This window comes from Nyctibius grandis, chromosome 2, assembly GCF_013368605.1.
Source record: "Nyctibius grandis isolate bNycGra1 chromosome 2, bNycGra1.pri, whole genome shotgun sequence".
Classification (NCBI taxonomy): domain Eukaryota; kingdom Metazoa; phylum Chordata; class Aves; order Nyctibiiformes; family Nyctibiidae; genus Nyctibius; species Nyctibius grandis.
The window spans coordinates 80,286,929-80,313,419 of record NC_090659.1 but is presented as its reverse complement, the minus strand read 5'-3'; the positions used below and the strand labels follow the sequence as shown (position 1 = coordinate 80,313,419).

General features: G+C 35.4%; 1 protein-coding gene across 1 annotated transcript in view; it reads left to right on the top strand.

The window, feature by feature from the left end:
* Nucleotides 1-26,491, top strand: part of PIBF1 (progesterone immunomodulatory binding factor 1) — a 129,728-nt gene that overhangs the window by 62,369 nt on the left and 40,868 nt on the right. The window contains exons 10-13 of the mRNA XM_068425352.1: nucleotides 11,148-11,313; nucleotides 14,674-14,824; nucleotides 18,897-18,987; nucleotides 23,771-23,873. Of these exons, the coding sequence (XP_068281453.1) occupies nucleotides 11,148-11,313; nucleotides 14,674-14,824; nucleotides 18,897-18,987; nucleotides 23,771-23,873 (511 nt within the window). The remainder of the gene's footprint in view (nucleotides 1-11,147; nucleotides 11,314-14,673; nucleotides 14,825-18,896; nucleotides 18,988-23,770; nucleotides 23,874-26,491) is intronic.

Below are 26,491 nucleotides of genomic sequence, written 5' to 3'. Positions count from 1 at the left end.
TTCATAGCGGACCTTGCTCTGAGCAGGATGTTGGACTAAATAACCACTGAAATCCCTTCCAACCTGAATTATTCAATAATTCTGTTTTGCATGTGCATTGTTGAGATCTTATTTTTAAGGGTTACTTTTACTGGGGAATAAATGGAAAATTATGCAGCAATATGCTGGCCTCTTGTACCTAGATTTTGCTTATTTCTTAAGTCACTGCAAACACCAAGACCCTCCATTACATTAATTCTTAGGGGAAATGTTGCTTTCCTGTCCATCAGTGCTAACTGTAGCACTTTTAGGAACACATTCTTGACAGATAACAAGGTATGCCTGTACTTTGAACTCTGCTTATCAGGAAATCAAACCTGTTATGTGTGATATAAAGGACATACCAATCATTTGCTAAATGATGGCAGTTTGAACCCTAACCTTCTGACCTACTCTGCCAGACTTTCAGTGGGGAAAATAGAGGTGGGGAGCAGTCTCTCTGCTGATACAGTAGTTAGATATATCTTTTCTTTTTCAGATGTCAGAGGAGCTTTGTCTGATGGTCTCCTAGTTAACCCTACCTCAAAAGATTCGTCCCTACTTTATCATTTCTCTCCCCGTCCTTTTCTGGGAAGCTTCAGTGGTGACATTTCCTTGTCTTATTTTTTCCTTGCTGATCATCCAAAAAGCTCCTTTTTTTCATCACTCTGTAGAATAGAATTTTAGTTTTGATATTATTAATTACAAGCTACATTTGTGGAATTAAGAAATTTAAAATTTGCATGTTCATTTCTGACTGTTTTAAGGAGGTATATGGCATTCCAAGCATTTTTCCTATGTTTGTAGCTGTCTGGTTTTAGTGCTTTTTAGATCTTATTTGTTAAAAGGAGAGAGACATTTCAGTATTGCTGTTGTCACTTCTATAACTGCTGTTCTGTCAATCATTTCACATTGACTTTTTCCTTTTTTTTGCATTAATGGAATTAAAAATCATACAGTAATTACCTTTTATTAAGTATATAATTTACATCTGAAGGTATCTTAGTGAATTTGCTATTAAATCAGAGGAACAGCAGCATATACAATAACAGACAATAAATGCTATTGTGGAAGGTAGGGGATAAGATTGCTGATACATATTTAAGTTTCTTGTCAAACAGTGTGAAATTTTTTGTTTCTAATGTGTAAAATGTGATTTGAATTTCATGATTCGGGCTGTTGTCTTTGTTACTCTTTCAGTCTCTGAGTTTACTGAAAAAGTTTTATTAGAGTTGTATGACATGATTGTCTTTTGCTCAGTAATAGTTTGTATATAGGACTACAACATATCTATATACCCTTTGCATGATCCATAATATTCTTTCAAAATATCTTTTCAATCCAATTTTAATAAACAGCTTGTGCAACCTGGTTTGTAGAAAGAGTAGCAAAGGGGAAGGATTGGAGAGAAAAGTATATGCAATTTACAGACCAATGTGTTCACAATGTAAATAATGTAAATAAATAGAAAAAGTAACAAAGATTGTCAACATGAACATCTAGAGAGTTTATTTCCTTGAATCACCTTCCCCTTGTTCATTTATGGTTTCGATTTGACCAATATGTGTATATCAGAAGTTTTCAGTAGCTTCTTTTCAGTGTCTGCAGAAGTTTAAAGTTTGTGACTTAAGATATTAAAAAAAAAATTAGTCAAAACATCTACTAGCTTTAGTAAGGAAAGTTTTATGATTTTTTTTTCGGAGTTTGGGTTTTGTGTGTATGTGTGTATACTTATGCATGCACATGCATATTTGAATGCAGTATTCTTTTTTCACGGCGACAGCACTAGTGTGGATTGATTAATTAAAGAAAAAGAAAGAAGTCTGTTCCCTGGAGACGGTCTACAGCATATTGGGAATATTGACTGATTGTTTATCTCAAGAATTACATGTAAATTTGGTAGTTTAGTTATAGTTATGTCAAGTTTCTTTAATTATCAATCTTACATTTGTTTCAGCTACTATCTTGAAAAATTAGGGCTCTAGAACATTCAATTAAGAAAATATATGCAAATATGCTAAGGGCCAGTTGTGAACTGAGAGGGTCAGTAATGCTACATCAAAATGTATTTGAGCCATGTAAAGTAAAACTGCATGCACATACTGGCACTCTGAAAACTCCTTGAATATTGAATTAGCCTAGCAAGTAATAATCACTTTATCCAGAATCACAAGAAAGACCTGAAAATATTTATATTGTTTTAACTGAATATCTGATGAAAAATAACCTCTGTGACTACTGGGAGTGGAGAGTTTTAAGAGATACATTTTTGTATGTTTTATCCAAGAGGAATAACCAATTTAGGCAACAGTTTCAGAGTCTTTGTGTAACTGTTGACTCCAATTTTTTAGTTTGCTTGAGCAGTGAAGAACAGTGTTTGCAGTGCAATAACAAAAATGTGGTGAACAATTTCTGTACTTTCTGATATCCCCCAAATCTGTTCAGATATGTTTTGTCTGCTACAATAGCAATTTATTTCAAGTATATTCCAGAAACACAAATACTACTATTATTAAAGAGTATTTTCATGAAGTAATAATATTGCTGAAAAAGCTAATACTTGGTTTAAGAAGGTAAGGTGTTGAATCATCATTGAAATTGTATGGTAGCTTAAAAAAATAATGAAAAACAGCAGAAAAAAAAAATGATCAAGCCAGACAATCCTAAGTGTATGTTACAAATCTGAAATTTAGTATAGAGTAATATTAAAATTTGATGCTTTTCTTATTTTAGTGTTTTATAGCAAGGAAGTTGCTGGCATTTTCTTCAGTCAGGTCTGTTTTATATTTCTTATATCAAAACCTCTAACAGTTACAATTCAAATTAATTATTTTCTATACCAATCAATGTACATTATTGGGGGATAAGTCTCTCTACCATTCCTTGCCTTTTTGTTGATTTAATACAAAATTCAACTTTGCTAACACGGCAATTTTTGCAAGGACTGAAGTAAACCATGAAATAAAAATATTGGTTTAATGAAGTTAATGGTTTGGGATGCCATGGGAAATCAAATAGAGCATAGTGTGCACAGAAAATGTGACTAAAGACATAATGAGGTTTTAATAAATACACTTCAGGTATTTTGCTCTTGGATTAATGTAGAGGTTTGGTTGAGTGAGAAGGGGCACGATCCTGTGTCACTGAGCAGTCTGAGCAACCCAGGCTTTGAGCAAGGGTTAAGCCCAGAGCTAGCGACCTTGGACTCCCCTTGCACGGTGCAGAACAAAGAACCCCGTGGTGCCTGCTTCGCGGGAAGCAAAACTACATCCGGGAGGGGGGGGCGGTCACGGCTCTGAATATGTAAACCTATGGACCAATCACAAGTGCGATCGGGGCGCATGATTAACATATGCATAGTCTATATAACCACTGCTTTCTTTGTTAATAAACGAGAAGCTTCCATACTCACATTGAGATGGTGAAGTTTACTTTGGACCGTTCCCCAGCACCCGCGAGCGCGCCTCCCCCGGTTTTCCCCTTACTACAGATTAAAATATGTACAACAGACAAAACCATGTTGCAGAGCAGGGATCCTTTTCAGTCTGTCACTTCAAAGTGAATTTAAAAAGAAATTGAAGAATTTATCTGTTTGAGCAAAGATGTCGTTTAGACAATAAGAAATCTAATCATGCTTATTCGGCTGCGTGTCCAGATGTGTGTTCCACCTCAGTTCAGCATGTTTCTCATACTTTCAAGATGGGAGACTTTTGCCATTTTATGTGCTAGTGCACACAGATGCAAAAGATAGCTTTGTGCAGTGTATCAAGGCTGTGCCAGAAACATTAGAACTGTTTAGCTTCTTCTGACTGCTTTTGGCTTGAGGTGGAGCTGCTGCTGTCTGCATCCTTTAGCTTGGTTATGTTTCCCTTTTAGATTGTTGTCCTGTACTTAGGAGAATTCTATGAAGCTATTTCCTTTGGTATCTCTTCACTAGGCTTCAGAGAAGTCATTTAATAGTCTTACTGTTTGAAAAAGAGGAATCCTTTCTCTTTCTTTAGGGTTATTTTGAAATTTTATTCAAGGGATCTTGTGAGGTGATAATTTCCATTTTTGTATTCGCAAACTAGATATCTCTGTGCCTACATCTCCTTAAATTCCTGATCTGGTAGGTATTCTCTGACCAACTGTGTATACTGATGATTTATATGTTTCAGGTTTGTACAGTTTTTCATAGATTTAGAATTCATCATCCCCAGAAACATAAATGAGAACACAAGGATATACATCTTGACTAAGATGTATAGGCAAAGAGAAAAGCAACTACTGTTAGACTCCTAAATATTACCGGGGTGACTCAGTTCTCCTATTCATGTATCTAAGAAACAGTTTTTGAGGAGGGAATGGTTGAATTATATCCCATTCTTTATTATATGCTCATTGGTTTCTTCAGATCCATTCTTTTTGTTAAGGATGCTGTTACTAATATCTCTATACTGATAAAGTTCAGTTAGGTTATTTGAATAGATTTTGTGTTTATTTCATTGAATCACATAACGAAAGAGTTAACTCAGTCAAGATGCTGATTACTTAAACCAAGTAATAACAGTCCAGGCAAGTGACTCTGAGCAAACTAAGTATGCATCAGCAGCATTGAATTAACACAGAGTAGCAACCACATCCTGTTTCATTTTTAAAAAAAGCATGACAGGAGTTGCTCATCTATTTTACAGTAGCCCACAAGTAAGCGCACTTTCAGGAAGCAGAAGACTGGATTCAATGTCCATCAGAGCTCCAGGATTAAGAGAAAACTCCCTGGTGAAGGTTTATTATGAAATTCTCATGACTGAAATATAACTCCCAAGCACAGGCTAGGCTAGGCTAGGCTGAAGCAGCCTCTACCATTACTGTTGAAGCTGTATCTTGGTGCAGGAGTGAATCTTAAGTTTCACTGCGTCAGAGTAAAATAAAAGGAAGCACAATTGCATAGTCCAGAGACAAGGAAACAAAGATGGATTTCAGTCCCTGCCAGTCAGCATGATTTAGCAGATATATCTAAAGCAGACTCATCTTTCGTAATGTTCATTCTTCCATTTCTTAGAAGAGATGGAACACTCATTGTGGTAATTAGGTCACCGTAGCTGTCCTAGTGGAACAAACACAAAGATAAGCAGCTGCCTTTATAGTAATTCATCAAGATGTGCCTTTTATGTGTATATTCTACAACCCCACCTTTAACTTTGCTCTTCACCAGTTGTGTTACAGGTTAGTGAGAAGATCTGTGCAGCAACTAACCTATTTCTTTCTCTGGCGTGAGGCACAAGAATACATGGGAAGTACACATGTTCTCATCGGACTGCAGGGAAAAGTGTCCAATCTAGTGTACACTGGGCATTAAGTCTAGTTAGGGTAGAAAGAATACATGGGTTCTACATACTGAAGAACTCCACTTATTGCACAGGTAATTTTGGGTTTAGGTGTCCTGAAACTACAGGTGGTGTAAAACAGCTGTTTATCTTGCTGAATCTGGATGTTTGGAACTAGCACTTCCTACAAACTGCAAAATAGTATGTGGAAGTGTTGCCTCCAAGGAAGTTGTTTCAACAGAATGAAGATCAGAGGCCAATACATAACAAATGCTTAGAATGCTGCAAAACACAAAAATCTGCTTTGAAGCAAGCAGCTTTAAACGAAGCTTCTAAGCTTTCTCAAACACATTTTACTAAACCACATGCAAAAGTGCTGTATGTTTAATTACTTGATATGAAGCAAATGTAACATCTGGCAAGATCTTGCATGTTAAATCATGTTTACCCTTTAGCACTTAAGCTATATGTTTCTGGATTTTTTTTTTAATAACAATCTAAACCAGGAATACTGCGCTGAAAAAAATCTCAGCATGTTATTTGGGGAAAACAAATTTTAAGTGAAGACTATTTTAGCAAACAGATTTTTGATTGTTTAAACAATTTGTAGATGGCATGCTTCATCTTCTGTTTAATCATTATACTCAGAGCTTTTTTTTCTTTTGTTGGAGATATTTAATTTTGTTGTTACTAAGTGCATTGTTATTTTAGTCCAGATTAAAAATAATTTAACGTATTTGATAGACATTAATGAAGCAATAAATGGTACAAAAGACTGAAAATGCTTATAAAGTTAGTGTAACAATCTCTATAAAATATGTGTATTTAAATGAAGAATGACAGTTTTCTTACTCACGTTGTAGTAAATGTTAAAACAGACTTTCAGTTTATGAAAACAGCCAGACACGACACATGAGACTTCGTTCAGTGCTTCAGAAGCTGAGCAATGAAAGCATTTGAAAATAAGGATCAGAGTTCCTACATTTTCAGTTACTTAGTGGGTAGCATGTGAACTCAATTCATGGGAAATTTTTGATTGCTGAAAACCAAGCCAAACAGTTTTGAGTACCAAGGATCAAAAAGAGAACCAGTGAAAACAAGATCCTTTGAGGGCCCATGTTTGAACTGGAGTCTCACAGTTTGCCACATGTATGGACAGCGTATGTGCAGTCTGTAACATGACTGAATTTAATTTAGGCCTATCGAGACTGCTGTTACTCCTTCTGTGACTCCAAGTGGCACAATGAAGAGCAAGGAAAATTCTGTTCTGTACTTAACTTTGAGCTTTTTGGAAGTGAGGAAGCCTTAACAGCGAGACTCAGTTGCAAAAGGTGAGGAAGTTAAACGGGGATTTGAACCTCATATTGAAAGAAGTATGGGTAGGATTTGATGAAGGATGCTGAACTATGAGGGTCATATAGGAACAGTGAGAAAGAAAACCAGCAGATGGAGAGTAGGGCTATAAGATAGGAATGGAAGATGAATAGGCTAGGAACACAGGTGAGAAAAAAAAAACAGATGCCCCAAGTAGAAAAGCTGAAAATAGAATTGGAAATCGGGAGAAATCTGGGCTGGTGCTGAGACAGAGAAGGAGGAGGGCAGGAACATTAAAGGACATGTTGGGGCTGGAAGTGGGAGGTTTGTAATAGGACAGGTTAGGGAGGAAACGTCTGTCCCATTTAGGTTTCTCTGTAACTTTGGCACTGAACCAAAGCACAGATATTTGTATAAATAGGAGAGTATATTGTAATTACTCTGAAGATCTTAGATCTGGAACTGACCTATCTGTGGAATCAGGATGATTTCACAACTTAAACGGTTTTTTTCCATTTTTAAACTTGAAAATAATGTCTAAAATATATCCTAAAGAGCTTTAGGTTGGTATAATCAAGTTTGCAAAATTAGAAAGGGTTGGTGTTTTGTATAGTTTTGGTAGGACTTCCTTTGGAAGATGTATTATTTGTATTTACTTGCTTGGCATTCTTTCCTATTAATAAGCTTACTACTAGGATTTGCAGCTTCTTGAATGCTTAATTTTACAAATTTGTTGTCTTCTAGTGTATTTCATTTTTCAATTACACTTTGAGGAGTACTGCTGTACATCTCAGTTTTTGTCAATGGGCTAGACAATGGTAAATAAGAGAGTCTGTTTCTGTTAGGTAAAAACAGATTAGAGTTGCTATCTCAGTACTTATGGGATGCTTATAAGAAGTTGAAAATATTAAGTGAGTCTCACTTTACACACATATGCGATAGAAATCTTTGTATATGAATATTAGATTAGGCTGTGCTGGATGTGTTTTGTAGTTCCTCCATTCAAAAAACAGTTGTCTGCCATACTTTCTTCAGTGTATAGACTACATGATTTTACTATGAAATCTTTCAGTTTACTCATTGCAGATTTTGAAAAGTTACTATCTACCATTTGCAAAAACAGACTCCTCTCAAAAATCTTAACACCATCCTTACAAAACAGAGTTTAAGTCTATCTCTGAATATTCTCTCTTCTACTTTACTGTAGAAAGAACCTTTTTGATAACCACTGTGTTGCTCTGCTTTAGCATACTTCAGGCATTATTGGCTGATCATCCTAATGGCGCTGAGACCTTGTTCCAGATTATTCTTACATGTGGGTTTTTTTCCCTTTTTTTCATTAGCTCAATCTGTAATTTCCCTTTCATTCCCAACTCTCATTCTTCTGTGAGACAAAAACTACTCTTTCACTATATCAAGTTTGCTAAAGTTTCTTGATGGAGAAAAATCCTGCACGCCTGCATTCCACTATTTTTTTCCATAATAGTAGTATTAAAACATAGGGTGGTTTTGTTTTCTTTTGTTTTCCCTCAGAGACCATCTAGGCAGATTAAGGAATGTATTTTGACTTTGTGTTACATGACTCTATACACACACACACACACACACACACTTGTGCTGAAATAGTAGCCAAGAAACCAGAGATACTATCTGGCCAAGTAAAAGCAAATATGACAAAGAAACTCTGATTGGTGCTACAGTGGAGGAGTTACTACACTGTTGAGCTCACTAGTAAGGTCAGAAGAAAACTGACCCTTCATAACCTTACTAGTACAAAACAGATCATGCATATGTAAGCTACTTCAAATTTCCAAAACAAAGTACAAAGTTTTTTTCTGAAGTTACTGTTTATGATTGGGTTGATAAGCATGCCCTGGAAGCACCCAGCTGATCGAGTAGACTTACAAAATCATCAGAGAACTACAGACTTCTCTGGAAAGTATAGCAAGTACGTACAGAGAAGTATGCATAGCCTATGTTTATGCATGTTTCCAGTGTGTAAGCTCTGTACAGAACAGATCACTGAACCTCAGACTGATTTAAGGTCTGAAGCTGTGTACAGAAAGGCATTGCCATTTACTTTGTGTAAAGGCAGAACACATGAATTTGTTGTTGAAAGTCAATAAATATGACTTGTAGTTAAATTTCATTTGTGTATTGCATTGCACATCAGTTGGCTGGATGACATGTATCTTTGTGAAGACTTACTCATTTTGGAAAAAACAGTCTTCCCAGGATTGTAAACAATGTGTATAGCAGAACAGATTTAGTGTCATGTCTGCAGCCAATCATGTACAAAGTGTGGAGAATGTAAGAGTGCTGGAACTATTTTTGTGTGGTAAAATGAAAATAGGAACATACAGTCAGGGAGCAGTGATTAAATACTTAAAGTATCAGCACTTGAAAAGCATTCTCAAGCAAAACTGACAGCAGTAGTCGATGACCGGATAGATAATTGGCATTTAGCAGTTTGAGTACAGTAACTCTGTTTGAGCACTAATGTCATACTACTGAAAAAGAAAATTGTTTTAGAAAGAGCAAGAGCGTCCTTTTCATGAGTAGAGAATTTCCAGTCTCTGCTCACACAGCCTGTATGGGAACAATCTCATTCATGTATTGGACTGTTTATTCATACACGGATGTCTACAGAGTGATTATAAAGGGCATCATAATGACACTTGTTTGTTCTGTTCAGGTTAATTCCTGTGAAAATTGCTTCCTCTTTGTGCCTTAGAACCATTCCTACATCTGAAATCCTCAGGGAAAATATTTGAAGTAATCCTCTTGTTTTTGTTAAACGCTCTCAATCCCACCTAAAGATCAGATGCTAAACAGGATGGAATTGTGTTGCAACTGCTATTTGACAAATGACAGCTAGCATAACAGCCATGCTGGGTTAGAGTAAAGGTTTATCTGGCATTCTAACAATTTGTTAAGTGACTTCTCTGTGAGAAGTACCATCTTGCATTTAATAGTTGTCAGAGGATTTCTCTGCTTCGAGTTTGTTCAGTATCACTCCTCTTGAATAAGTGTTAGTTTTTAGCATCCACAGCATCTTATGGTAAGGAATTTCACAGCTTTCTTGTGTGATTTATTAGCTTTATTAGATGCCTTCTCATTCATTTTTTGGAAAATACAGTTGATTTCTATTCTCATTCTCCATGCCACTTATGATGTTACAGGCCTCTCTTATTTCTCCCTTTTCCTTACACCATCTCTTTTCCAAGCTGTAGAGCCCTAGCTTGCTTAAGTAATTTCTTCTACACAGTGCAACTGTATAAGTGCATGAGGCTGCTGGTTGTCAAAGGTAATCCTTATTACCCTTCTCTGATGCTTTACCGCTTCTGTTATATTCCTTGTGAGGTGGCGTACTAGAATGGTAGTCAGCATTCAGCATGCAGGCGATAGCATGGAATTGTAAAGTGATGTGATGATTTCTGTATTTTCTCTATTGCTTTCACAGTAATTCCCAAAATGTTGGTTTTGACCATTATTTAAAACTGAGCCAAAGTTTTCATGGATTTATCTAGTATAACCCCAAGATCTCACTCATGAAGGAAAACAGTCAGCTAGAAGTTTGTCATTTTATGTATATGGTTAGGATCATTTTTACAACCTGTGATTTACTTCGCATACATCTCCTTTGAATTTCGTATGTTATTTAATGCTAAGATTCATAAGGTTTTCTACTGTTCACCCTCACCCCTCTACATCACCCTTGTTTTTTACAGTCCCGTAATTTATTATTCTATCAGAAAACTTTTTCACCCCTCTTTTTTGAGATTGCCTGTTAAGTATAAGTAGAATGAATGAAGTCCACTTCTAAATGGAATATTATTTATCTGTCACCTATAATTACCTTATAGTGATATTCTCAAAAACATACTTCATTTCTGCTTTTTGAGAAGGATCCGTGGGTTTGAATGACTGTGGAAATACACCGTTGTGGTCTGATGTTTCTTCATATCTTTGAGTATGGGTAAAAGCAGTGTAGCTGATATCCATGATATTCCAAAGGGATATCCCAAGGGGTGCACCATTGATATCACTGATATCTAATACTATTTCTCCCTATCACATGTAACACTTGGTGGTGAAGACAGGAGATAACATCTCCTTAGTATCTCTCCCATGAAAAGACTTCAGTACATAAATTTGTGTACCAAGAAAGAGATTTACATTGATCTAACATTTTTAAAAAATAAGGTATACTGTCAGGTCATTGTCATTTGGTTGTGCATTATCCACATATTCAGAAAAGCCATGGACTGAGTTTTCCACGTACTCTGTTTTGTTGTCATTATAGTATTAAATTGTTCTGATTATGTTTCATATACAGGTTTCAATGGTTACATAGATAGCCATACAAATACTTATTTAACTCTTAGAAATACTGTGTTAATTTCTGAAATTTATACCTGTAATGAACAGAACTAGCATGTATTCAAAGTTTGTTTATTTTTGAATCATCAACCTTTTTTTCCTTTTTTTCTTTTTTTTTTCTTTCAGGTATAGACAAATGCAGCTTGGCACAGAAAGCAAAGTAGCTGAACTTCTTCACCAAAGTAAGTTAAAGTCCTTTGAAAGCGAACATGTTCAACTCATGCAACAAGAAACAGCTAAGAATCTTTCACAGTGTCAAATGGAATGTGAGAAATACCAGAGAAAGCTGGAGGTATGTTATATAAAGAGACACTTCACAGGGTATTACATAGTTGTTTTCAATTAGAATGTAAAATGGAAAAGCTTGGGGAAAAAGTAGTAAAGAACATATATGGCTGAATTAGCATCTCCACCAAATTTTGCTGAAGCAGAATCTAATCACAAAGCTTATTAAGTTTGACCAGTTCAGTGGAAAACAAGACTTAGGGGAGAGGAAGAAGGCACAACAATCTCTCATGAGAGATATTGAAGACAGTACCTCATTCATGTGAGGTATATATATGCTTGTATCACAAAGCTGCTTATGTCAGTCTATGTGATTGTTGTAGGGAAAGAAGACAGTTATACAGGAAGAGTTTTGGTGAATTCAGTATCATTATTAAAAACTAGGATTTGTAATAGCATTATTACATAGTAAAAATACTTTTTATTGATACGCAATTCTGGAACAAATTTTTACAGCTAAAGAAGTCAAGGAGAGCATGGTGTGTATAGCATTGAAAAGACCTGACATTGTCAATCCTGTTGTGGTGGGTTGACCTTGGCCAGCTGCCAGACACCCACCCAGCCACTCTCTCACTCCCCTCTGTCAAGAGAATGGGGGAGTAAATAAGCTGAAAAAGCTTGTGGGTTGATTTAAAGATAGAGAGATCATTTACCAGTTACTGTCATGGGCGAAACAGACTTGACCTGGGGAAAATTAATTTCACTTGTTACCAACCGAAAAAGATTTGGATGGTGAGAAACAAAGACAAAAATGAAAACATCTTTCCCCACCCCTTTCTCTTCTGGGTTTAACTTCCCTCCTTCATTTCTGACTCCTCTACCTCCCCCTCCCTGAGCAGCACAGGGAGGGATGGGGAATGAAGGTTAGGGTCAGTCCATAACAGCTCTTCTATGCTCCTTCCTCCTCACACTTTTACCCTGCTCCAGTGTGGATCCTCTATGGGCCGCAGCTTCCTTCAGGAGAAAAATCTACTCCTACTTGGGCTCTCCACAGGCTGCAGTTCCTTCAACCCTTGCATGGGGTCCTCTATGGGCTGCAGTGTGGATATCTGCTCTGATGTGGTCTTTCACGGTCTGCAGGAGGACAACCTGCTTCACTGCGGTCTTCTCCACAGGCTGCAAAGGAATCTCTGCTCTGGCACCTGAAGCACCTCCTCCCCGCCTTCTCTCACCTTGGTGTCTGCACCAAGGCTGTTTCTCACACTTCTTTTCCTCACTCCGCTGCCATGCAGGACTTTTGTCCTTTCTTAAATACATTTTCCCCGAGGTGCCATTATCTTGGCTGAGGGGCTCAGCCATGCCCTGCGGCTGGAACTGGCTGTGCCCAGCACAGGGCAGCCCCGGCCTCTCCTCATGGAGGCCCCTGCAGCCCCCGCTGCCAGCACCTGGGCACCTGCACCCAGTGCACCTATTTACATGGAGCTGAATGACTTGGACCTATTTAACTCCAAGCTTAGAATTTATTATCTTTCAAACATGTACTTTCAAAAATGTATCATATCCCATTCACCTATTTTGGTATTGGAAAGGTATTCAGTATTCAGCAGAGCAAACTTACTTTAAAACAAAATTTCTTCATCTGTGCAAGGTTAGTCCCAAAATCATATAACTGAGTCCAATTTGTGAGACTTAAATGAGATTGGCAGTGTATGTCTAAAACAAGTGTCAGGATACAAACTGACGGGGCAGAATAAAACCTTTTTTCCAAGTGCCAGCTATGGCAGCCTTTGTTTTATGGAGAAGGCTGCTGTTCTTCAAGTCCCCACATTTCTAGTGCTGAACCTGCCTAGGGTGTTTATGAAAAGTAACTATAGAATGGAAACAGAATTAGAGAGTTTTAGATAAAATGTAATTCCTTGTTTTGTCTGTATTGGGACATTCAGATCCTGGCTGATGAAGTTAGTTGCGGTCACGAGCACTGGGAGTGCCAGTTTTGCTAGACTTTGAGGTTGCTAAACAGATTTTTAATTGCACAGACATGTCTAAACTTTGAGAAGACAGTTAAATTTGAGTTATATTTCCATTTTCTTTGTGGATATTTATTTGATCTGAATAATATCTTGAATATTTGGCATTCAGTTCTACTAATACTTTTGGCACTTCCTTTTCTCTTTAGAGACGCTTTGAAAGCAGTGCTCTTTCATTAAGAAATTTTCTTGCAGAATTTAAATATTTGATGTCTGAAGCTTTTACTTTTGTTCCTTTTGACTGAATTCTTAATTTTTTAATTTCCTTTCTTTCTACAGATCAATGTACTAAGAGTTTTTTCTTACCCTTATTATAGGATATTGATCTTAGTTAATAGTGTAGTCACTAGTTTCTTGTGGCTCAGCTACAACTGCTTTGTGAACCAACTCTTGTTTTTATTTGGATTTCAGCACAGAGTAGTTTCTGTTCTTATGCATGCTAAAACTAGGAAACAGATGCTTTATGTGTTGCCAGATTTTAACCTACACATTTAGATCAATCTTTTTATATTCAAGTGGCTTGTTTCTCTAAACGTTGTGCATTCTTTAGTGTTTTTGACAGTGAATCTGGTATTGCTGCTGTGTACACTATGCATATATTTCTGTATCTCAAGATGTATGTTCAATTGTCCTCTTGAATGTTTGGGATTTTCATTTAGGAAGTTAGTTTTAAACTTAGCTACAGTACTACTTGGTTATTACTTTACCTGTTTTGGTGGGATTTTTTCTGCGAAGCATGTAGGTTGCTACTTTACTTACCAAGGATTTTTTATTCCATTTTTTTTATAATATTTATGTTGTCAATGTTGTTTTCTATTTTCAAGCACTACATCAAGCTGTAGTTCTTATACATACCTTTATAACTTTCACTTTTGAATATGTGCTTTTTTTATTTAAGCTTAGTGGATGAAGTATTTACATTAGTCCTGAATGTTAATGGCATATTACCTTTCAGTAATAAGTAAATAAGAATCTGGTATATCTTAAATATCAAATTTTGATATTCATGCATTTACCATTCTGTAAAGGAACCTTCTTTTTTTAAATTGATAACTGAAATCTGAATCCAGTTAAAGCAACAAAAATAAATGCATTTACACTGTTTTGACTGCTGTGTATTAATTTGTTTAGCTGTTGCCTTGCTTTTCCTAACTCTCCTTTAAAATCCTTGTAGCTTTTTCAGAGAGGTTCTTAGAATTACATCCGAGAGTGTAATCTGTGCAAGATAATATAGTTGAAAAAAATAACTGCTTTTTAAAGTATTTTAATCTTTCCTGTGCAGAAGTCACATAAAATATTTAGTATTATACTGCTAAGCATTTTACATGTATTATATTTTGCCTCTTTCATAAATAGCTGTAATGCTGAATCCCTAATCTTTCCATTATTCATTTTCACAGGTGCTTATGAAGGAGTTTTATAGTCTTCAGTCTTCTAGTGAAACACGCATTATTGAACTTCAGACACAGAATTCTGAGTTTCAAGCAAGGCTGGATACTTATGAAAAACTTGAAAAAGAGCTTGATGAGATAATATTGCAGACAGCAGAAAGTAAGTTCTTTCACAAATTATATTATATCGGTAGGTGTTTCTGGCATTATGACAAAATGTCTTATTTCTCATGGCACTTGGAAAGTATTACAGTGCCTGTCGTTCTCACTCCTTATGCCTGACAATTAAGTTGCAGAAATTATTTTGATAGAAAATATTAATGACTGGTTTCTAAATGTATTTGTAAATATGTATCAAATAAACATGAACTTAAGACATATGAATATTAAAAATCATCTCAGTGTCTCTTTTTCACTCATTTCTCTTTCCCTTATTCTAATAATCCATTATAATTGATAGGTTTCTTAGGATTATCCTATTATTTAAGTACATTTTGAATACCTGGAAACCCTCTTTGTTGACAGACAATTATGGTTTCATAACACAGTATAGTGATTAATGTGAATTTTTGAATGAATTGGGGAGGGAAAGCTCTTCCTTGTGTTGAATTAATAATAATTAGACATTAAGTAGTTGCTAGTGGCGTATCAGTCTGTTCCAAGTACTAAACCCTGGATTAAATTCAAGCCTGATTATTCTTGAAATGTTTTGTCTCTGGTTGGCAAAAATAACAATATCTGTTCTCAAGCACAGCAAAATTTCCGTGAAATCTCTATTGATTTGATTCTCAGCCTAAATGAATCCACAAAGCAACTAATTTCTAATTTGAAACTGAGACTCTAATCTTGAAGTCTTTTAGCCTGTGTGTAAACAGAGTAGGACATTTTAAGATTTCAAACTAATTCATATATCTTCTTGTCCTTTTCTCTTTCTTTGCTCCTCCAAAAAATAATCACAATTTATAAATAATATTTTCCAGGTAGAAGATCATTGCATAAGCTTTATATATAAACAATAATATAGAGCAAAGTATGTATTACTGAGATGCAGTGATGTCTGGGTATCTTTAGTAATCAGACTGTACATACTTTATTAATTTTATACACTGCAGCTTTTACTTGTTAGAATGGCATGGCTACCCAAACGTTCCAGTCTGACCATAAGCATGTTTGCTATATACATGCTTATGTTTTAGTCGGTAACGTGTTTTTTGAAGTACATATATAAACTTGCCTAAGGAATATTTATGTATTAATACAGAATTTTTGGACCTTACCTTCATTTTTTCCAAGGAGAAGACAGAGTTCAGAATGCTGTTTTTGTTTACACTGATTTACATTTTCTTATGCATCTTGGGAGGGCAGTAAAGTTTTTTACGGAACTAAATCATTCTTAACTTCTTCCCAAGTATGTATTTCAGTTACATTTTATATTCTGTGCCTCAGAATATGACTTAAAGAAATGAAAGTTTACATATGGACTGTTCTGTAAAAATATAATTACTTTATTTTCTGATTTTGTTGGAGAAAAAAGGGAGTTATAGTTCAATAGTATTTCAATATACTTTCTATTTAATAACTAACATTGTTTTCTCTTACTATTGTTATAGGGTATTTGATATTGAAAGTTAGGATTAATACTAACTAAGACTTAATTCCAGCAGCAAGGTGAACTTGTGAGGAAAATCAGAAGAAATAAAAACATTTCTTTTTCAAAAACACTTTGAAGGAGAACACAGACTTACTTCCCTCTGTGTTTCAAATTATGTCCTGGTATTTACATGTCACAAATAGCTAAAGGTAGAAAAATAGTTGAAAGAAAGGAAATATCATTATTTTTCAAATGTAATGTGTTCTGGAAATACTCATCTGTCTTTCACAGAATATAATTTAGGCCGAAGCATTGTGTGGAAGACAATCAGAGTTCTCTATGGACTTTGGTGAGAATAAGATTTTGCTCTTTGGTCCTATGGTCACTTCTTTACATTTCAATACCATGTAATATTTTTTTCTTCTACTTGAGTTATGAAGCCTCTGCTGTTTTACAATATTTGGGGGTGCTGGTGGGGGTTGGATTCTCTGGACTTTTTAATAAACTATGTATTTGCACATGAGGTGGCTTTTGTCATATAATCATATAAGCTTTTTATTTCTTCCTTTGGAGAACGTACATGTGGAAGAGATCACGGAATTGTGACTGTTACTCCCTCATCATTATTCCTCACTTTATTAATATTGAAGTAACATGAAACAGCCTATTCAGGAAACTATCAAGAATTTATGTAGCCACTCCTTACAGCATCTGAGTGGTTTCCACATGAATAACAATAGTAAACTTTCTTGGCATTTGTCTGTTCTTCCTTTTCAGGGTAAAATCATCACTTTGGGGTATTTTTGTTGTAGACTAGTTGTTTGATTTTTCTTGCTTCCATGGGTTAGTATCTATTTAAGAAAAAGTTGAACCTATCTGTATCGTCACAATGACACTTTTTTGCTAAGTAGTGTAAAAAACTGTCATTAGTAAGTGTCCCTTAACTTGTAAAATGTATATTTTACACCACAAAGTCAGGTGAAGAGCCTGGAAAGACATAGAAGAAGATAAGAGAAGCACACACTGATACAGAACATTACTGTGGCTTGATATCTAAAACATTTCCAAATTTTTTTGTGTTTGTCTTCACGATCTGACATTTACATGGACGCTACTGACAGATATGAATTTATAGGGCAGGATCTTACTGACATTTTTGTGAGACGTACGACACAATTTGTAACCAAAAAGAAGGATTATGACAAAGGCAGGTTAAATTATTTTTTATGTTTTTCTGAGCCAGAGGTATTTAAGGCATTGGAGAATTCCCCGTCGTAACTAAGACAGCCTTGAAAAGCTGAAGTTCTGGTGCATTTGTACTGCCACATCAGTAAACTTTTTCTGTCATACTGGAATTTCTGTATTGTTTTTCATGTAACTAGATATGTGACTAATTACAAGTGCTCTACTAGAGGCTTTTCTCTAGTATGTTTTAAGAATCCTTATTTAAAATAGCATTAAAAGGGTATTAGACAAGTGAGGAAGGAAGCTATAGCGTTGTGCCAGTTGTTGAGAGGAGAAGGTATTTCTGATTTTGAGGCACTTGAGCATTAGGAAAGATGAGTCAGATAGGACTATCACATCATTTCCTAAATTTATTTCTCCTGTTCCCAACTCCTTGATTCATCAAAGCTGTTGTGTGGTGCCTGGGCTGGTGTTCACTTGTGCTCCCTCCCTCTGTAACACCCCTGCCGCTCCCCCTTTCTCTTTGTCCCCCTTTACCCCTCCTCTCTGTCCCACTCTCTCTGCCCCTGCCTACCTCCCCCACACACACTTCATTTTTTCTTTTTTCTTTTTTCTTCCCGCCCCACTTTATCTTACAGGAGAGAGGAAATCTGAATTACACGAGCCGAAATACTAAAATCTGTACACGTTTTAATCTTGCTGCTATTGGGATTTCTTTTCAAAGCAATTCCAATGTGTTTTAAATTCTTAGAAGTATGTTTTCAGAAATCAATCATATTTGGAGGCAGAGATTATTTTGAGTATTTTTACTTTGCATAAGCACAGGAATCTCCTTCTTGCCCTTCTCTGTAGATGGGTATGGCATTTGTTTTCCTCAGGTTATTTAGAAATTTCTGATCACTACAGTCTCTCAAAAATGATAATGAGCAGCCACACAGTGACATCAGCTCCCTCAGCAACGTTGGATGTGTCCCTTCTGGTGCCATGTACTTGTTTATGTCCAGTCAGCTTAAGCACTCTGAGTTTTATCTTCCTCTGCTTCCTCATGTATGCACAGAAAATTAATTCTTTAGAAAAATACCTAAGCAACCTAACCCTGGACTGCTGAATTAAACTTACACTATTAATATGTATTTTGTGACTATACCAATAATATGAATATTCAAGGACACTGAACTCTTTTCCTTTACTTTCCTATTGTGTCTTATGTTAATCAGAAAAATTAAAAGTGAAAAGCCTGCCAGTGTTGTAAGAAATTAATGTATGACATTGTATTAATGCTAATTATGAACAAAATCATTCCACTCAAGTCCAGAAGGTTACACCAACTGAAAATCTAGCTTCTAGAAAAATGTTTGTGCATGTATATAATTATAAATAGAATTGCTTAGAAGTTTGTAAGTTCTTGCACTGTAATTGTGTTCTTCAACAGTACCTTTCTGCAATTTTTTTGCAGTGGAAAATGAAGTTGAGGCTGAAAGGGTTCTCTTCTCATATGGGTATGGTGCTAATGTTCCTACAACAGCCAAAAGACAACTAAAGCAAAGGTAAAAAAGTGCCTCCTGAATTTACTTGTTCAAGATAAAGTAAATGAAGATATGTCCATTATGTTTTGTCTTAGAATCCAGACAGTTTGAATAACATAAAGAGGTTTTTTTAATGACTTAAGTGTATAGGAACAGAATGAAGACTAGGACCTGTTAATGTGGTTGATGCATATAAATGAGCATATACATATTTTTCTAGGTCATTTTAAGATCTGTTTTCATTGTCTTTCAGAAAGATTAATTTTAATTATATAACACTAAACAGCTGTAAATACAAACTAGTTACATTGTTTACATTTATGTAATAGGAAATAAGTTTTTAGTACTCTAAAAATGACTGTATGTAATTGTAACACACACATCTGTCAGGAAATTAAGAAGGCCAAGGTTTCAGAGCATCACTATTTCATCTTTACAAATACAGGATCTGATTCCAGTTATTTTTCTTCAGTTTAGTCTGATACCATTTGATCCGTAGATAAAAACGATGTATAGGCTAAATAACATATGTCTTGATCACAGTCATTTTTAAATAATAAATTTATATTATGCATTGTCTTTAAGAAATAATAGTGACATTTGAAGGGCTCATTGTGAGCATAAAGGCTACAACTCACTGTGAAGTATAGGGAATGTGGATTTATTTATAATATTTTTAAACTGTGACCACATCAAAACGTTTGCTGTTGTTCAAAATATCTAGAGATAGTATAAAAAGAAAACATAACCTAAGATTGGAATCATGGAATAGTGGGATGATTTAGGTTGGAAGGAACATCTGGAGGTCAGTAGGGTCCAACACCGTGCTCAGAGTAGATCTAATTGTTCAAGAGCTTGTCCAGCAGAGTTTTGATTTTCTCTGTAGACGGAGATTCCACATCCTTCACAATATCAGGTCAGAGTAATGTGATTTTTTTTGTCCAGACTCCTGTCTCTGGCCTGGCAGATGAGACACCACAAGCAGGATGGTGGTTGTCCCAGGATTAGTCTGAGTGTGGCTACAATTTGCTTAAAAGCAGGGAAGTCAACTGCATAATTTGTGTTAGTGGTAGGCTTTGACCGTGCTGTCTTCTACCAAAAAGAGAAACTCCACCATCATTGGTGGACACACAAAGAAGAGTATAAAGACAGGGTGAACATGTACCATAGCTTAACAGTATACATTTCTAGCATTCAGGAGCTGGAAGTGCAGTTTTTGTCATGTATAGCTGTTTTTTACTTCAAGTATTAGTCTCTTTAGTTGGTTTTGTCCTCTTAACCCCCACCTTCTCCATGACAAAGAATATTTAACATCTAAAGTTATTGATGAGAATTAAGGGCAAATGATGGTCTGTTCATGTTTGCAACAAAGATTTGTGGGCCACGTACTATTTCTTCTGTCCTTTATATTTGTTTTTCAAGTAAGTGTTGTCCATATGATTGTCAATCAGATTAGACCCGTTGTGCACTGAGTTACATATTGCTGACAAAAATCATAAAGATTTTATGTAGTACTTAACTTTGGCATGGCTCAATTTGCTCTTTCATGTTTTTAAGCCTCTTCAGGTTGTTTCCTTGTAAGATTTCTTTTTATATTCCATAAAATTAAAGAAAAAAAAGGGAGGGGAGAGCCAAAAAACTCCATAACACTGTTCTATGTCTGGTTTAGGAAACTGTTGAAAGTTTTATAGCATAATTTCCTAAAACTTCAGTTCCTTCCTCCTCTGTCAATAGTTTGGGAACTTTTCTGAGTTTCAGCTTAGAACCTTCTTTTTCCCCACCTTATTAGGTTCAATTTAGATTATTTACATATAAAATAATTCTGCTAAATCACCTTTGAATGGAGAATCTGATGATCAATAAGCCAAGATTTCAGATGTGCTTGAAAGACACTTTCTGAGCTTAGAAGTGGCTTTATCAGAATGCCTCATATACTCCTCTTCGTTCTGAAAGGCACTGGCAGATAAAGGTGATTTAATCCTTCACGATGGCATTGGAGACTTCATAGACCTTCTTTGTCTTTTAAAATTAAGAAGATTAAAAAAAGCCATAAAGGTCTGTGTATGGTTTACCTGCTGCTGTTCCGACTCAAGGAAGACTACCATGCAGAAAATGTGTGTGATGCCTTTGGCTCCCTAAGCTTTAAAGCAAAGTCTCTGTGACACCAACGTGTATGTTTAGAGCTATTAAAGAAACACAGATACGTTTTCTGCTCTCCAGGATTGCTTAAGGAAAGAGAATCTATTACAAATGTGAATGATCTTTTCGGAGTCCACCACCTGCTCTTTAATTCCAGACATTTGGGATCCTAAATGAAGAGTTCTTTTAAGTTCACAATATGCACTTCAGTCTCTGAAACTTTGTACAAAACCACCTATTCAAGCATAATGCATCGTGGGGTCTATACCTCTTTGCTTACTTGCCAGAAACAACTATTTCATGACTTCAGCACCATTTACCCATACTAGTAAATTAAACATACCTGGGAACATTCTGAAGCATCGAGACCAAATGGCATGTCATAGCCCACTTCCATAAAACTAAACTCTCAGTGTAGGTTAGCTGCATGTGAACTACATATTGGCAATGATTGCTGGCCCACACTAAGTCTTCAGCAATGCCTAGGAACTGTTTGGGAAAGTGTTAAGTAAATGCCAGAATACTACCAGGAACACTCTAGTGGTTTGCTAACAAGAAATTATCACATTCTTAAGCACTGCATAATTTTCTAGTATAGTTGGAATCAAAGTTTTCCAGAATAGGATGTATTTGCAGATCAGTCCCTTTGTCCCTTTGCTTTAAATTTAAACTAGTCAAAAAACACATTGACAAGCGTACTTGAAATACGTGCTCATATTTATCCTTAAATACTTGCAAATTCAGGTCAAGTTCACTGAATAGCTGTAGCTGGAAAAATTATGATGGGCTACATTCCCAAAGTTGCCATGGGGAAGGTATTTATTTCCCCTTGCACTCCACAGCTAATGTGTGAGATCCCTAACTAGTGGCAGAGAAGTGATTCATTTCTCTTTTGTACTAGATGGGATCTTAACACACATCTCGTATCTCTTAAGTAAAAATCCAGATAACTAGTTTGGAGAATTAATTTCTCTTTTTCTCAGTCATTGTTCATACAGTCTGATGCTCCTTCTAGGAAGAACTGAGAAAGAACCAACCTCTTAGTAAATGCTATTGAGAATTTCAGGTAATTCCTTTCATACAAGGGAAAAGTAAAAGATTGAATGAAAAGGTAGGTTTATAACACAGATGAAGAATATTAAGACTTCTGTCAAATCTAAAAGTGTATTCCCTTTTACAGAAGAGAAAGTGGAGGTTATGACTGGTCAAATTTTCAGAGAAAGTTTATACACTCATCTAGCTTTACATACTCAGCTTAAGGGTAAATAAAATCTCCCTGTTGGTCTACTTTGGACCACTTACACTCTTATAGATTCAGTATCATGGTCAAGAACTAGATAACGCTTTGCTATCTATTATTTGGAGACTTAGTCTTACATTTTCAGTTTATGGATGGTACGCATTGAGAGTCTAAGATCTGAACTGAAGTGACTTCTCCTTTTCTTCGATATACAAGTTTCTGAATGGCACACATTCGACTGGAAGGATAGATTGTTGTGGGGAGCCATTAGTCCAGTGGTTAAGGCACACTAAAAAGGGGTATTAGCGCTGTATATCTTTCTAATTTTTAGACCTCTGAATTTCCCATGTCATGTGAAATAGATTGTTGACTAGAGTACCGAAACATGGAGGGGTACAGTGATATATTGTTGATATATAATTTTGATAATTAGCCACCAGGCTGCTGAATCCTACAAAGATGGCAGGATTCATTATGGGATACATAAATTTAGACCTCTAATCATAGGTTTAACACAGAGACTTGGCATCTAAACTCCCACTATAACCAGTTTAGTTCTAATCAATACAGTTAATGGAGTTTGGAGTATATTTCAGCTCACCATCCAGGAGTCCATTTTAGTGGAATATGGTCAGGCTCTACAGACTGTATTGAACACGAGTAAATGATTAATAATAGCTTGAAAGACTTGGTTAGATGTCTGGAAGTAGGCTCTGCAATTGCATACTGAATCTTCCCATTGCTGCCTATGGAACTAGGCTGTTGAACTGATGATAAACTCTTTTAACTTTGGACATGAAACATGCAAGAGGTCGAGGATCTAATTTTTTAACTAGAGTGTTTAAGTCACTCAATAATCTTTTCATTTCACTTCTAAGTTAATTTGTGCCTTTGCGTAGGAGTTTATTTAAAAAAAAAAAGTGGCAATAACATTTAATTATTTAGTATATAAAATGTCGCACAAAACAATTTTGCCTCTGTTTTGAAAATGATAAAATACTACACTTTTCAGTGTTCCACTACAAAATGTATATTAATGTGCATTTTTTTAAAACATTATTTAAGGAGAAGCCATTTAGAGTGATTCCCTAAAGTTGCTAAAAAGTAAATACTCATAATTAGTTGAAATATTTTGACATGATTACTTCAATTGTGTAGTATTGTACAAATTATATAGGTAATTACTTTGTAAAAAATATTACAATGTCATAACTGTAGGAATGCTATTTCAGTGCTGTTAAACTTTGTAATATTTTCATTGTTGTTCTAACTTTGACCTTTCTGCATGTTTCACTATGTAGTTTATATATTAATATTTAAGCATTGGTGAAAAATTGAGGCAATCAAGTTCTGAAGTATAAATGTGAGAATTTCTTTTCATATTTTGGAAAAAAATCAACTTAAGCTTGCTTTTTATTGGCACAGTGTTCACTTGGCAAGGAGGTTACTGCAGCTAGAAAAGCAAAACTCGTTGCTTGTAAAAGATCTGGAACATCAGAAGGAACAAGTAACGCAGATTTCACAAGAGGTAAATTACTGCTACAAAAAAAAAATCGAATCTGTAGAGACTATAAACATTGCAGAACAGATGTTCATAAAATGAAATATTTTCTAAACAGTGTTTATTATCTATTTGATGTCAAAAAATGGCCTCATAATTAACCAAAACTCTATGTTAAATCTTTTCAAAGAAGTTTATATTGTATTTTGAAATGAAGATCAAAAGAGGGATTACTTTACAGGCTAAACAAGAATGTAAGCCAGACAGACAACGTTCTGATTTCTGAACAGAAGACCAGCTAGCCAAACTAGTTTGTTCTGTTTGATAGTTAATTGTTCAATGAATACCTCATTATTTTTACACAGCTATTCTCTTAAATCACTTTTGAAGATATTTCTGTAAATCCTTTTCTACACTGTTCAGTTCTTGAGTCTTTTGAATATACAAATCTAGGGAATGGTTAACATAAGCTGCTTTTTAAAAAAGCTAAAATTATTTTTTTTTATTTTATTAAAATGAGTTTGATGTCATGATCTTGTAAAATTCTGTGTATAATACGTGAAATCACATATTACGTTGACATGGAGAACAAACACTAAACAAAACTGAGCTTGAAATCTCTCAAATTTGGGTGAACTAGTTTTTTGAAAGATTTTTAAGATTGTCTTGTAAGTTTCTATTAGGATCGAAAGAGCTAGATTTGCTATTAGATATTGCCACCATATGGAATTTCTGGGCTGACTGTTTCAGGAATGTGGTTAACAGTTTGATTTTTAAGCCATGGTAATTATAAATTAGGATAACTACACCAAAGTACTTCACAGTGCAAATACTTGCAATTTCTACATGTTTTAAAATTACATTACTTTTACATATTTTGTATAGGTATGTATATGATTATATGTATTATTTCAATGAAAGATACATGAACAGTGAAGGTTTTGTATAGGTCTTTTTTAACTAATACTACATTTTATTATAGATTCTTCTTAGGTATATCCTAGTAATTTGTATTTGACTAAAACATATCTTTCAAATCTTCTTGACTTGAAGACATCAAAAGATTTGTGAATCCAAAGTCATCCTTGGTAATTTTCTCTATCACTATTCATTGACTATAGGTAATAAAATCTGTGCTTTATTGCCCACTTAAATCTGTCTGGTTTCCTCTTCAATACGTTTCTTCTTACCCACAGTGGTTTTATATTTGCTTCTAGATCAATGATGAAAGATTCAGTACCAGTGACTTTAGTTCAAATTCCTGCAAAATTCCCCTAGAACATCTTCACCTCATTTTTATTCTCCCATGAGATGTCATGTAGCCCTTTCTTGATCTTTTATCGTATAATTGTATAGTTTAAATTAGAATGTCATCCAGTACTAAGTTAAATGTCTTGCAGGTAGCTAACACACAGCTACTAAGCCTATTAACATCAAACTCATAAGGTTAAATAAAATCTTTTAAGACTTGCTGTCTATTAAACTGATGTCTGACACTCAGGTCTGAATACTTCATCAGATTTCTTTCTTTTTTTTAAAAAAAATTTTGCATATGATTTTAGGCCCTTTTGTTTGATATCAATTACTTAAGTCATTCTGCTTGCCATCCTTCAATATGTGCACAAAGAGTTTACACTTGTTATTAATGGACTGGAAAACAGTTCATCATTCTCATGTTATACAAACTGAACCTCTGACTTCTTTTCAAACAGAGAGCAAAAAATTTTATTGAAAATTTCTGTGTTTTCTTCAGGGTTAAATGTCGTTTTACCATATTTCTGCCATAATGGGTTGTACTGTTTCTAGGATTTATTTGCTCCTATTTTTTTTCACTCTAAGAGTTCTTTGCCTGCTAGTATCAACTTTCCACTTGAAGTTGTAGGTCCTCTTGCAAACTTCCTGTATTTCGTATCTTCTACTGATTGCTCTTTATTATCTTTCTTTATACAGTTCTTAAACTTCTGTTTGCTGTCTTTACTGCATCACCTGAACTAGGATAGACTTTTTTACTCTAAGCTATTATCTGTCTTAATGTGGTTTTTTTTTAAAGAGCAAAACAGTGATCCTGTAGATTACAGAATGCTCAGGTAGCTCATTATAATTATTCTGATTGACAGTTTGTTCAGTCATCTAGATGAAATCTAGAACATGGATTGAAAGTTGATGCCAAAGTGATTGGACCAACTTTTCTTTTGAACTTGGATTCAATACTGCAATTTCACTGCAGTATTTATGATAGAATTTTTTTTTAATAACTTGAGGGAGGAAATGAAAAAGATTGCAATAACTACAATGGATGCTCTTTCTAAGATTCTATTTTTGTACTGTCCTCAACCAATTGCTGTTGAGCTTTATAGAAAGGAATCATAGAATCAACACTTAAAAATGCCTTAGAGGTGGGTGTCGAGAGGAGGGGGCCAGACTCTTCTCAGTGGTGCCCAGTGAGAGGACAAGGGGCAATGGGCACAAGCTAAAACATGGCAAGTTCCATCTGAATATGAGGAGGAACTTCTTTACTTTGAGGGTGACAGAGCACTGGAACAGGCTGCCCAGGGAGGTTGTGGAGTCTCCTTCTCTGGAGATATTCAAAACCCGCCTGGACGCAACCCTGTGCAACATGCTCTAGGGGAACCTGCTTTGGCAGG